Here is a 12,572-nt window from a genome sequence, read left to right on the forward strand (position 1 = left end):
GAGGCTCTTGTCCCCCTCAATACCCACTGACCCTCGCCCACAGGGACCGAGAGTCTCCTGTCTCCCTCAGTACCCACTGACCCTCACCCACAGGGACCGAGAGTCTCCTGTCTCCCTCAGTGCCCACTGACCCTCACCCACAGGGACCGAGAGTCTCCTGTCTCCCTCAGTGCCCCCTGACCCTCACCCACAGGGACCGAGAGTCTCCTGTCTCCCTCAGTGCCTCCTGACCCTCACCCACAGGGACCGAGAGTCTCCTGTCTCCCTCAGTTCCCCCTGACCCTCACCCACAGGGGCCGAGAGGCTCCTGTCTCCCTCAGTGCCCACTGACTCTCACCCACAGGGACCGAGAGGCTCCTGTCTCCCTCAGTACCCACTGACCCTCACCCACATGGATCAAGAGGCTCCTGTCTCCCTCAGTGCCCCCTGACCCTCACCCACAGTGACCGAGAGGCTCCTGTCTCCCTCAGTGCCCACTGACTCTCACCCACATGGATCGAGAGGCTCCTGTCTCCCTCAGTGCCCACTGACCCTCACCCACAGGGACCGAGAGGCTCCTGTCTCCCTCAGTGCCCCCTGACCCTCACCCACAGGGACCGAGAGGCTCCTGTCTCCGTCAATACCCACTGACCATCACCCACAGGGACCAAGAGGCTCCTGTCTCCCTCAGTGCCCACTGACCCTCGCCCACAGGGACCGAGAGTCTCCTGTCTCCCTCAGTGCCCACTGACCCTCGCCCACAGGGACCGAGAGGCTCCTGTCTCCCTCAGTGCCCCCTGACCCTCACCCACATGGATCGAGAGGCTCCTGTCTCCCTCAGTGCCCACTGACTCTCACCCACAGTGACCGAGAGGCTCCTGTCTCCGTCAATACCCACTGACCATCACCCACAGGGACCGAGAGGCTCCTGTCTCCCTCAGTGCCCCCTGACCCTCACCCACAGGGACCGAGAGACTCCTGTCTCCCTCAGTGCCCTCTGACCCTTGCCCACAGGGACCGAGAGGCTCCCGTCTCCCTCAGTACCCACTGATCCTCACCCACAGGGTTGTGGATAGGGGTGGGTGGGAGATGGGGGAAGGAGTAGGGGTAATGGGGGAGGGGTGGGAGGCATGTGGAGGGATTGGGATTGGTTGGGAAGGGGAGGAGGGATGTGGATTGGTTGGTGGAGGGGGGAGGGGATTGGTTGGGGGAGGGGAGGAGGGATGGGGATTGGTTGGGGCAGGGGAGGAGGGATGGGAGAGGGGAGGGGGATGTGGATTGGTTGGGGGAGGGGGGGAGGGATGGGGATTGGTTGGGGGAGGGGGAGGGATTCGATGGGGGAGGGGCTCGCTCTGGCCCCCGCTGATTGACCACTCGGACTGACCTGTTCAAGAATCGGGCGAAGATGCTTTCCGACAGACTTTGGTAGATCTCATCAATCATTGGCTGGAGGTCAAAGGGGAGGAAAAAAAACAGAATCACTCTCTGGAGAGGAGACATTATGGGATGAACAACGTTTCCAGTGATTGAGCGAGACGGGGGAGGGGATGGAAGACGCGAGGCGGAGATGGGAGACAGACGGGGACAGGGACGAGGTCTACAGTCAGCGGCGGGATGGAGACACGGACCTGGAAGAGCTCAGGGGGAAACTGATTCCGGTTGAGGAAATACTGGACGTCTGCGATGGAACTTTGAGCAAAGGCCTACAGAAAGAGACAGAAACACAGTCAGAAACACAGGCAACACAAAGGCAGAAACACAGGCGATACACAGGCAGATACACAGTCAGAAACACAGTCAGAAACACAGGCGATACACAGGCAGAAACACAGGCAACACAAAGGCGGAAACACAGGCAGAAACACAGGCAGAAACACAGGCAAGACACAGGCAGAAACACAGGCAGAAACACAGGCAGAAACACAGGCACAGACACAGGCAACACACAGGCAACACACAGGCAGAAACACAGGCAACACACAGGAACAAACAAAGGCAACACACAGGAAGAAACAAAGGCAACACACAGGAAGAAACAAAGGCAACACACAGGAAGAAACAAAGGCAACACACAGGCAGAGACACAGGCAACACACAGGCAGAAACACAGGCAACACATGGACAGAAACACAGGCAGAAACGCAGGTAACACACTGGCAGGAACACAGGCAACACATCGACAGAAACACAGGCAACACACATGCAGAAACACAGAGGGAGGGAGAGCGGAAGACATTTACATGTGAGGACCTGACCAGCTCCCGCAGGATAAACTCCTGGTAGATTTCCGCCGCTCTCTTAGTGCGGACCGCCTCACTGCCCAACCTTTCATAGGCTCGAATCTGGAAACACAAACATCAGGCAGCCAATAACTGTAGCGAGCAGGGGCAGAGGCTTCGACACTCACTTTTCATCCTCAAAATCAGGTGGTCTTGGCTTCGAACCCCACTCCAGAGACACGAGCTGCACAATCCCACACCAACACTCCCTGGTTCCCCAGTACTGAGGGAGCGCTGCACTGTCGGAGGGGCAGTACTGAGGGAGCGCTGCACTGTTGGAGGGGCAGTACTGAGGGAGTGCTGCACTGTCGGAGGGGCAGTACTGAGGGAGCGCCGCACTGTCGGAGGGGCAGTACTGAGGGAGTGCTGCACTGTCGGAGGGGCAGTACTGAGGGAACGCCGCACTGTCGGAGGGGCAGTACTGAGGGAGCGCCGCACTGTCGGAGGGGCAGTACTGAGGGAGCGCCGCACTGTCGGAGGGGCAGTACTGTGGGAGCGCCGCACTGTCGGAGGGGCAGTACTGAGGGAGTGCTGCACTGTCGGAGGGGCAGTACTGAGGGAGCGCCGCACTGTCGGAGGGGCAGTACTGTGGGAGCGCCGCACTGTCGGAGGGGCAGTACTGAGGGAGCGCCGCACTGTCGGAAGGGCAGTACTGAGGGAGCGCTGCACTGTCGGAGGGGCAGTACTGAGGGAGCGCTGCACTGTCGGAGGGTGAGTACTGAGGGAGTGCCGCACTGTCGGAGGTGCCGTGTTTTGGGGTGAGACATTAAACCAAGGCTCCATCTGCCCTCTCAGGTGGACGTATAAGTTCCCACGGCCACTATTCTGAAGAGCAGGGAGGAGGAGTTCTCCCCGGTCTCCTGAGGCCCAATATTTATCCCTCAACCAAAATTACTAACACAGATGATCTGGTCATTTAGCTCATCGCTGTTTGTGGGATCTTGCTGTGTGCAACTTGTCTGCCACCTTTCCTACATTACAACAGTGACCACACTCCAACACAACCTCTTTGGCTGTAGAGCGCTGTGGGACGTCCTGAGGTGGTGAAAAACGCTGCAGAAATGGGAGATCTTTCTATTTAGATCTTTCTGTCTCTCTCTCTCTCTCTTACCTGTTCGTAGAAGTTGAATTTAGGCAGCACCTCTGGCGCCTGCTCTGTGCAGAAGTCCTTGATCAACAGATACCCTGCGGGGGAGAGGGAGAGAGAGAGAGACAGTCAAACCTCGATACTGGTTAGGGCACCGTCTACCTCCGCACGGTGCTGAGCACCACACACAGATCAGGAAAGGCCCAGGCTCCGTCCCCGGCCTGTGCTGAGTGAGCCTGATGTCACACCCGGTGTGGGACTGAGACATAGAAACATAGAAGATAGGAGCAGGAGTCGGCCATTCGGCCCCTCGAGCCTGCTCCGCCATTCAATGAGGTCATGGCTGATCATCCAAATTCAGTACCCTGTCCCTGCCTTCTCCCCATATCCCTTGATCCCTTTAGCCTTAAGAAATATATCCAACTCCTTCTTGAATATATTTAATGAATTGGCCTCTACTGCCTTCTGTGGTAGAGAATTCCACAGGTTCACCACTCTCTGGGTGAAGAAATTCCTCCTCATCTCTGTCCTAAATGGCCTACCCCTTATCTTTAGACTGTGACCCCTGGTTCTGGACTCCCCCGCCATCGGGAACATCCTTCCTGCATCTAGTCTGTCTAGTCCTGTTAGAATTTTATAAGTTTCAATGAGATCCCCTCTCATTCTTCTAAACTCCAGCGAGTACAAGCCCAATCGACCCAATCTCTCCTCATACGTCATTCCTGCCATCCCAGGTATCAGCCTGGTGAATCTTCGCTGAGCTCCTTCCATGGCAAGAACATCCTTCGTCAGATAAGGCGACCAAAACTGCACACATTACTCAAGGTGTGGTCTCACCAAGGCCCTGTACAACTGCTGAAAGACATCCTTGTTCCTGTACTCGAACCCTCCCGCTATGAAGGCCAACATACCATTTGCCTTCTTAACCGCCTGTTGCACCTGCATGCTTACCTTCAGCAACTGGTGCACAAGGACACCCAGGTCTCGTAAGGGGAACAGAAAGGCGTTTCTGTGGCTGTAGACGTGACTCCAGGATGGTTTGTTGCCTCCCTGGTGCCAGGGTCAAGGATGTCACTGAACGGCTGCAGGGCATTCTGAAGGGGGAGGGTGAACAGGCAGAGGTCGTGGTTCACATTGGGACCAATGACATGGGTAGAAAGAGGGATGAGATCCTGCAGCAAGAATTTAGGGAGCTAGGTAACAGATTAAAGAGTAGGACCTCAAAGGTTGTAATCTCTGGATTACTCCCAGTGCCACATGCTAGTGATTATAGGAATAGGAGGATAGAGCAGATGAATGCGTGGCTAAAGAGTTGGTGCAGGAGGGAGGGCTTTAGTTTCCTGGATCACTGGGCCTGCTTCTGGGGAAGGTGGGACTTGTACAAGTCGGACGATTTGCACCTGAACCAGAACAGGACAAATATCCTTGCGGGGAGGTTTGCTAGCGCTGTTCAGGGGGGTTTAAACTAAAATGGCAGGGGGTTGGGAACCTGAGCAGGGAGACAGAGGAAAGGGAAACAGGGATAAAAGCAAAAGATAGGAAGGAGAAAAACAAAAGTGGCAGTCAGAGAAATCAATGGTTTAAATCAAACGTGGTCACAGTAAATAATAATTCTAATAGGTCTAAGAGTGTTAAAAAAACAAGCCTGAAGGCTTTGTGCCTTAATGCGAGGAGCATTTGTAATAAGGTGGATGAACTGGCTGCGCAAATAGAGGTAAACGAATATGGTTTGGTTGGGATTACGGAAACGTGGCTCAAGGATGGCCAAGACTGGGAACTCAACATCCAGGGGTATTCGATATTCAGGAAAGATAGGCAAAAAGGAAAGGGAGGTGGGGTAGCATTACTGGTTAAAGAAGGGATTAATACAATTGTAATGAAGGATATTAGCTCTGATGATGTGGAATCTGTATGGGTAGAATTGAGAAATACTAAGGGGAAAAAAACATTAGTGGGAGTGGTATATAGATCTCCCAACAGTAAGGCGGAGGTTGGGGATGGCATTAAAAGGGAAATTAAAGAAGCGTGCAATAAGGGCACAGCAGTCATCATGGGTGACTTTAATCTACATATAGATTGGGCCAACCAAATTAGTAACAATACTGTGGAGGAGGAATTCCTGGAGTGTTTATGGGATGGTTTCCTGGACCAATATGTCGAGGAACCAACCAGAGATCAGGCCATCTTAGACTGGGTATTATGCAATGAGAAAGGATTAATTAGCAATCTTGTTGTACGATGCCCCTTGGGTCGGAGCGATCATAATATGATCGAATTCTTCATTAAGATGGAGAATGAAGTCGTTGACTCAGAGACTAGGGTCCTCAATTTAAATAAAGGAAACTACGATTGTCTGAGGAGCGAGTTGGGTAGGATTGATTGGGGAATGGCACTAAAAGGGTTGACGGTGGATAGGCAATGGCAAACACTCGAAGACCGAATGGATGAGCTACAGAATTTGTTCATCCCAGTTTGGCATAAGAATAAAACAAAAAAGGTGACTCAACCGTGGCTAACAAGGGAAATTAGGGATAGCATAAGATCCAAGGAGAGGACATATAAATTGGCCAGAAAAAGCAATAATCCTGAGAATTGGGAGCAGTTTAGGATTCAACAAAGGAGGACAAAGGGATTAATTAAGAAGGGGAAAATAGAATATGAGAGTAAGCTTGCAGGGAACATAAAAACTGACTGTAAAAGCTTTTATAGATATGTGAAGAGAAAAAGATTGGTGAAGTCAAGCGTAGGTCCCTTGCAGTCAGAATCAGGGGAATTTAGAATGGGGAACAAAGACATGGCAGACCAATTAAATACATACTTTGGTTCTGTCTTCACAAAGGAGGACACAAATAACCTCCCAGAGATGTCGGGGAACATAGGGTCTGATGAAAGGGTGGAACTGAAAGAAATCAGTATTTGTAGGGAAATGGTGTTAGGAAAATTGATGGGACTGAAGGCCGATAAATCCCCAGGGCCTGATAAGCTACATCCTAGGGTACTTAAGGAAGTGGCCCTAGAAATAGTAGATGCATTGCTGGTCATCTTCCAGAACTCGATAGACTCTAGAATAGTACCCATGGATTGGAGGGTAGCTAATGTTACCCCACTATTCAAAAAAGGTGGTAGAGAAAAAGCGGGGAATTATAGACCGGTAAGCCTGACATCGGTAGTGGGGAAAATGCTAGAGTCCATTATAAAAGATATAATAGCAGAGCACTTGGAAAGCAGTGACAGGATCGGACAAAGTCAACATGGATTTACAAAAGGTAAATCATGCTTGACTAATCTACTGGAATTTTTTGAGGATGGAACTGGTAAAATAGATAAGGGAGAACCAGTGGATGTGGTGTATTTGGACTTTCAGAAGGCTTTCGATAAGGTCCCACATAAGAGATTAGCGTGCAAAATTAAGGCACATGGGATTAGGGGCAAGGCATTGACTTGGATAGAGAACTGGTTGGCGGACAGAAAGCAAAGAGTTGGAATAAACGGGTCATTTTCCGAGTGGCAGGCAATGACTAGTGTGGTACCGCAAGGATCGGTCCGAGGACCCCAGCTGTTCACAATATATTTTAATCATCTGGATGAGGGAATTGGATGCAATATCTCCAAATTTGCAGACGACACAAAGCTGGGTGGGAGGGTAAGCTGTGAGGAGGATGTCGTGAAACTCCAGTACGATTTGGGCAGGTTGGGTGATTGGGCAGAAACATGGCAAATGCACTATAATGTGGATAAATGTGAGGTTATCCACTTTGGTGGCAAAAACAGGAAGGCAGATTATTATTTGAATGGCAATAGATTGGGAGAAGGTGAAGTGCAAAGAGACCTGGGTGTTCTTTTGCACCAGTCGCTGAAGGTAAGCATGCAGGTGCAGCAGGCGGTTAAGAAGGCAAATGGTATGTTGGCCTTCGTAGCAAGAGGGTTCGAGTACAGGAACAAGGATGTCTTGCTACAGTTGTACAGGGCCTTGGTGAGACCGCACCTTGAGTATTGTGTGCAGTTTTGGTCACCTTACCTGAGGAAGGACGTTCTTGCCATGGAAGGAGTGCAGCGAAGATTCACCAGGCTGATACCTGGGCTGGCAGGAATGACGTATGAGGAGAGATTGTGTCGATTGGGCTTATACTCACTGGAGATTGAGAGGGGATCTCATCGAAACCTATAAAATTCTGTCAGGCCTGGACAGACTAGATGCAGGAAGGATGTTTCTGATGGCTGGGGAGTCCAGAACCAGGGGTCATAGTCTAAGGATAAGGGGTAAGCCATTTAGGACTGAAATGAGGAGGAATTTCTTCACCCAGAGAGTGGTGAACCTGTGGAATTCTCTGCCACAGAGGGCGGTGGAGGCCAATTTATTAAATATATTCAAGAAAGAGTTGGATATATTTCTTAAGGCTAAAGGGATCAAGGGATATGGGGAGAAGGCAGGGACAGGGTACTGAATTTGGATGATCAGCCATGATCTCATTGAATGGTGGAGCAGGCTCGAGGGGCCGAATGGCCTACGCCTGCTCCTATCTTCTATGTTTCTATGTCTCGTTGCACTTCCCCTTCTCCCAATCTATTGCCATTCAGATAATAATCTGCCTTCCTGTTTTTGCCATCAAAGTGGATAACCTCGCATTTATCCACATTATTATACTGCATCTGCCATGCTTCTGCCCAATCACCCAACCTGTCCAAATCATACTGGAGTTTCTCGGCATCCTCCTCACAGCACACACGGCCACCCAGCATTGTGTCGTCTGCAAACTTGGAGATATTTGTTATATCTGTGTATCTTAATGTTGTGTCCTTCAATAATCAGACAACAGACTGCAGGGAACGATCAACAGGTGTTTACTGAATGAGGGTTCAAACTGCAACTAACTGTACAGATCCCTACTCAGGGTTTATATATAGGTGTGGTCACTGCCGGTACTACAGGATACAGGAGCTGTAAAAAGTAGTTCTCCCCTTAAAGGTACATACATTACAATTCCTCCCCTTTTAGATTAACAGTACCATAACACTCATTTAACAATTAAATATCAAACTAATTATAATTAACACTTTTAACATGCAACATTAGCTGAAAATAGTCTATTTATAAATTCAGTCTTTGGGGAGGCTTCCTGATTCTTTCTGGATAACGCCTTTCCCGAGTGTCTTGCTCTTGGTGCGGAGGCAATTCTGGCCCCCTGTCGTCGGTTGGTTCATCAGCTTCCGATGCTACTGCTTCTGAGGTAGATGCGACCTGTACGTCGGGTTCCTCACCAGGTACGTATGGCCGAGACATGGGGTTGACTCGTTCATGTGACTCTAGGATCTGGTCAGCATGGCGTCTCACAATGTTCTCCCCAACATCCACTGTGTACATTAGTGGCCCCTGCCATGTGCATATCGTTCCTGGTTGCCATTTCTGTGTTCGGTAGTCGCGGGCCAAGACTGGTTGCCCTACATTGAAGCTCCTTGTCGGCTTCTCATTGATGTGCTGGAATTGCTTACTCTCAACATCTCTTCGTACATTTGGTCTGAGCAAATCCAGACGAGATCTCAACCTTCGGTTAAAGAACATCATGGCCGGGGCCTGGTTGGTGACTGCATGTGTCGCATTTCTGTAGGCTAACAGGAAATTGTCCACCTTATGCTGCAGTGGAATGTCGTCATCGCACATGGCCCTTACTGCCTTTTTAAAGGTTTGTACGAACCTCTCAGCCAATCTATTTGTGGCTGGATGATACGGGGCGGATGTGTAATGCCTTAGCCCATTCCTTTTCATAAATCTTCAAAACTCTTCGGACACAAGCTGTGGTCCGTTATCAGAGCAAATCTGCTCTGGCAAGCCGTTCCTGGCAAAAATGGTCCGCAGGACTGCAATCGTTTTCTCCGTGGTGGCGGAGGACATTTTGATCACCTCAGGCCATTTCGAGTGCGCATCCCGGCTATTAAAAACATTGAGTCCATGAATGGACCAGCAAAATCAATGTGCACCCGTTGCCATGGAGATGAGGGCCACTCCCATGGGTGTAGAGGGGCATGTGGTGGTGCATTTTGGACCTTCTGGCATCCTGAGCAGCTCTTTGTCAGGTCCTCGATTTGCTGATCGATCCCCGGCCACCACACATAAGCCCTAGCAAGGCTTTTCATTTTCACCCCTCCCAGATGACCTTCGTGAAGCTCATTGAGCACTCTCTCCCTTAACTTGGGTGGAATTACTGTGGTGTATGTAACCTGTTCCACCTTAAGAGAACTACTTTAAGAGATGTACTACTTTCTCTTGGCTGCTGTATACTGTAATACCGGTGGTGACCACACCGGTTTATAAGTGTTGTGTAAGGATTTGCTGGGCAGTTCAGCCCTGACCTCCGAATAGTAAAGACCTGTTAAAAGTTATTCTTGTTGTCTGTGTCCAGTGATTGATCCTAAACATAACTGGACACACAGACTCAACAGTGGCGACGAGTCCGATCTTACCCTGCGGCAGTTTTACATCCAAGGCAGCTTCGTCCTCAGAACGGGCGTCGAGAAGAGGCATCCGCCCTCATCATCCTGCTGAGCACCATCGCACGGGAGGCATCGAGAACCCGGGTTAAAAAGAAAAAGAATTCTGACCACGAAGCCCTCCATCAGCGACAGGCAGTGATCATCCCTTCTACCATGGTGGTGGGTAACACGAGCAGAAAGTCGGCCGCGTTGGCTGTGGAGTAGGGGAGGGAAAACGGAGGAATAAGGGTGGAGAGCTCGACCACGGCCGGTAGAAAGGGCCGGGCTGCAAGCGGGGCTGCGAGGCAAAGCAGCGTCGGGGAGTTGAGAAGCTTAAGGCACGAGAGCCGTGGAGAATTCAAATGCAGCCGGTGTAAAGGACCGGGCTGCAAGCGGGGCTGCGAGGCAAAGCAGCGTCGGGGAGTGAGAACCGCTGGGGAGGCGAGAACGGCAGCAGCAAGGCAATCGCCATTGCAGCCAGCGGGGGAAGAAGGCAAACGCGGGAATCCGCCATTGTAGTCGGCGGGGGAAGAAGACGAGCGCGGGAAAGACCGCCAAGCGCGGGAAGCCGCCATTTTAGTAGGCGGGGGAAGAAGACAAGCGCGGGAAGCCGCCATTTTGAGAAAAAGATTTTTTTTTAAAATAAATTGCAAGGATGCCTAAACATGGGAGCATTAATACCTTTGATAGCGATATCGAAGATTGGACCACGTATGTAGAACGCATGGAAGTTTATTGTACAGCAAATAAGGTACCAAATGATGAGAAAGCACTAACCTTATTAAGCTCAATGGGTGCGAAAACATACGGGCTATTGAAGCACCTTCTATCACCAAATAAACTGGCGGATCAGACTTTCACGAATATTGTTACTGTCCTGAAAAATCATTTAAACCCCACACCGCTGATGATAGCAGAACGATTTAAATTTTACAGAAGAACGCAGCTGAAAGACGAAAGCAACGCTGAATTTTTAATTGAACTGCGTAAGCTAGCAAAGTACTGTCAGTTTGGAACAGGACTAGCAGATGCGCTGAGAGATAAATTTGTGTGTGGATTGTTAAAAGAAGGAACACAAAAGCGACTGCTTGAGGAGAGTGAGCTTACGCTTGATAAAGCTGTCACTATTGCAGCGTCGCACGAAGCCGCAGCGAGAGGCACTGCGGAAATGCAGCTACGGTCACCGGAACTCAGCACCAATCAAATGGTCTTGAGTACAGTAAAATGTTATCGTTGTGGAAAGACAACGCACGATCAAAACCAGTGCTGGTTCAAAAATCAGGAATGCAGAAAATGCGGCAGGCTTGGTCACATAGCTAAAGTATGCCGGTCAGGAAAGAAGACCAGCAACAAAAAGTCACCGCAGGAAAAGTACAGAAAGGTACACAAGGTGACAGAGAACAGTTCGAACGAACAGAAGTCAGATTCAGACTCCAGCAGTAATGAACTGGGTAGTCTAAGAGTACACAATGTTGGTAAGGAAGCAGACCTCCAAACAATTTGGGTCACACTTCAGATAGCAGGAGTCCAAGTGAAGATGGAATTGGACACTGGATCGGCATTGACGGTCATGAATAAAAAAGATTACAAAAGGTTATTCCCACATATTCCCCTACGGGATACGGAGATTGTATTGAAAACATACACGAGGCAAAGATTATACCCCTTCGGGAAGATAGAGGTAAAGGTGGTCCACAAGGGCAAAGAAAGCCGAGGGATGGATTATATGTGCTACCTGAGGGAGGTCCACCACTACTGGGACGGGAGTGGATTAGGAAAATAAATATGGACTGGCATTCCTTAAAAGCACTAACGGTAGATTCCGGTACAAAAGATGTCAAACCTAAACGATTGTCCAGAATATTGGACGATGCTAAAGAGGTGTTCCAACAGGGACTGGGAACACTGAGAGGAATTACGGCAAACATCAAGGTTGAAGAACATGCAAACCCGAAATTTTTCAAAGCCAGACCGGTACCTTATGCAATACGACCTGCTGTGGAAGCTGAGCTGGAAGGGCTAGAACGTTCAGGAGTACTGTCTAAGGTAGATTGGAGTGAGTGGGCCACGCCCATTGTCCCCGTCATGAAGCGTTCATCGAGCAACAAGCCGGGGGAACCGGGGAAGGTTCGCATCTGTGGAGATTTCAAGATCACTGTTAATCCGGTGCTTCACACGGTGCAGTATCCGCTTCCGCGGATTGAGGATATCTTCGCTTCGTTGTCTGGCGGGAAACACTTCACCAAGATAGACCTGGCGCAGGCGTACTTACAGATGGAAGTTGAGGAAGAGTCACGCCAGTATCTCACGATCAACACGCATAGAGGCTTGTACCGGTATAATAGACTGGTTTTTGGAGTGGCATCGGCTCCAGCAATTTGGCAGAGGGCCATGGAGCAGGTATTACAGGGGATTCCAGGTACACAATGTTACCTGGACGATATTCTGATTACAGGAGATGATGACGAGGAACACCTTGCAAACTTGGAACTGGTGCTCACCAGATTGAAAGAATATGGACTTCAAGTTAATCGCCAGAAATGTGAATTCTTTCAGAAACGGATCTCGTACTGTGGTCATGTCATTGACCAGGAGGGGCTTCATAAGTCTCCTGACAAGATCGAAGCTGTTGTGAAGGCTCCCGCTCCGGATAATGTATCCCAATTGAGGTCGTTTTTAGGGTTGATTAACTATTACCATAAGTTTCTGCCAAATTTATCCACGGTGCTGCACCCGCTGAACGCTCTTTTGCAGAAGGG

The 12,572-nt window shown here is 50.1% G+C and overlaps 1 protein-coding gene across 1 annotated transcript in view; it reads right to left on the reverse strand.

Moving 5' to 3' along the window:
- LOC147092224 (G protein-coupled receptor kinase 2-like) overlaps window positions 1–12,572 on the reverse strand; it is a 117,690-nt gene that overhangs the window by 90,376 nt on the left and 14,742 nt on the right. Inside the window, exons 2-5 of the mRNA XM_085975888.1 lie at window positions 3,370–3,443; window positions 2,220–2,321; window positions 1,608–1,682; window positions 1,364–1,425 (exon numbers count right to left, since the gene is read on the reverse strand). Of these exons, the coding sequence (XP_085832014.1) occupies window positions 1,364–1,425; window positions 1,608–1,682; window positions 2,220–2,321; window positions 3,370–3,443 (313 nt within the window). The remainder of the gene's footprint in view (window positions 1–1,363; window positions 1,426–1,607; window positions 1,683–2,219; window positions 2,322–3,369; window positions 3,444–12,572) is intronic.

Source organism: Somniosus microcephalus, unplaced genomic scaffold (assembly GCF_052327205.1).
Source record: "Somniosus microcephalus isolate GS21.2 unplaced genomic scaffold, FLI_Smic_1.0 unresolved_chr2, whole genome shotgun sequence".
Classification (NCBI taxonomy): Eukaryota; Metazoa; Chordata; class Chondrichthyes; order Squaliformes; family Somniosidae; genus Somniosus; species Somniosus microcephalus.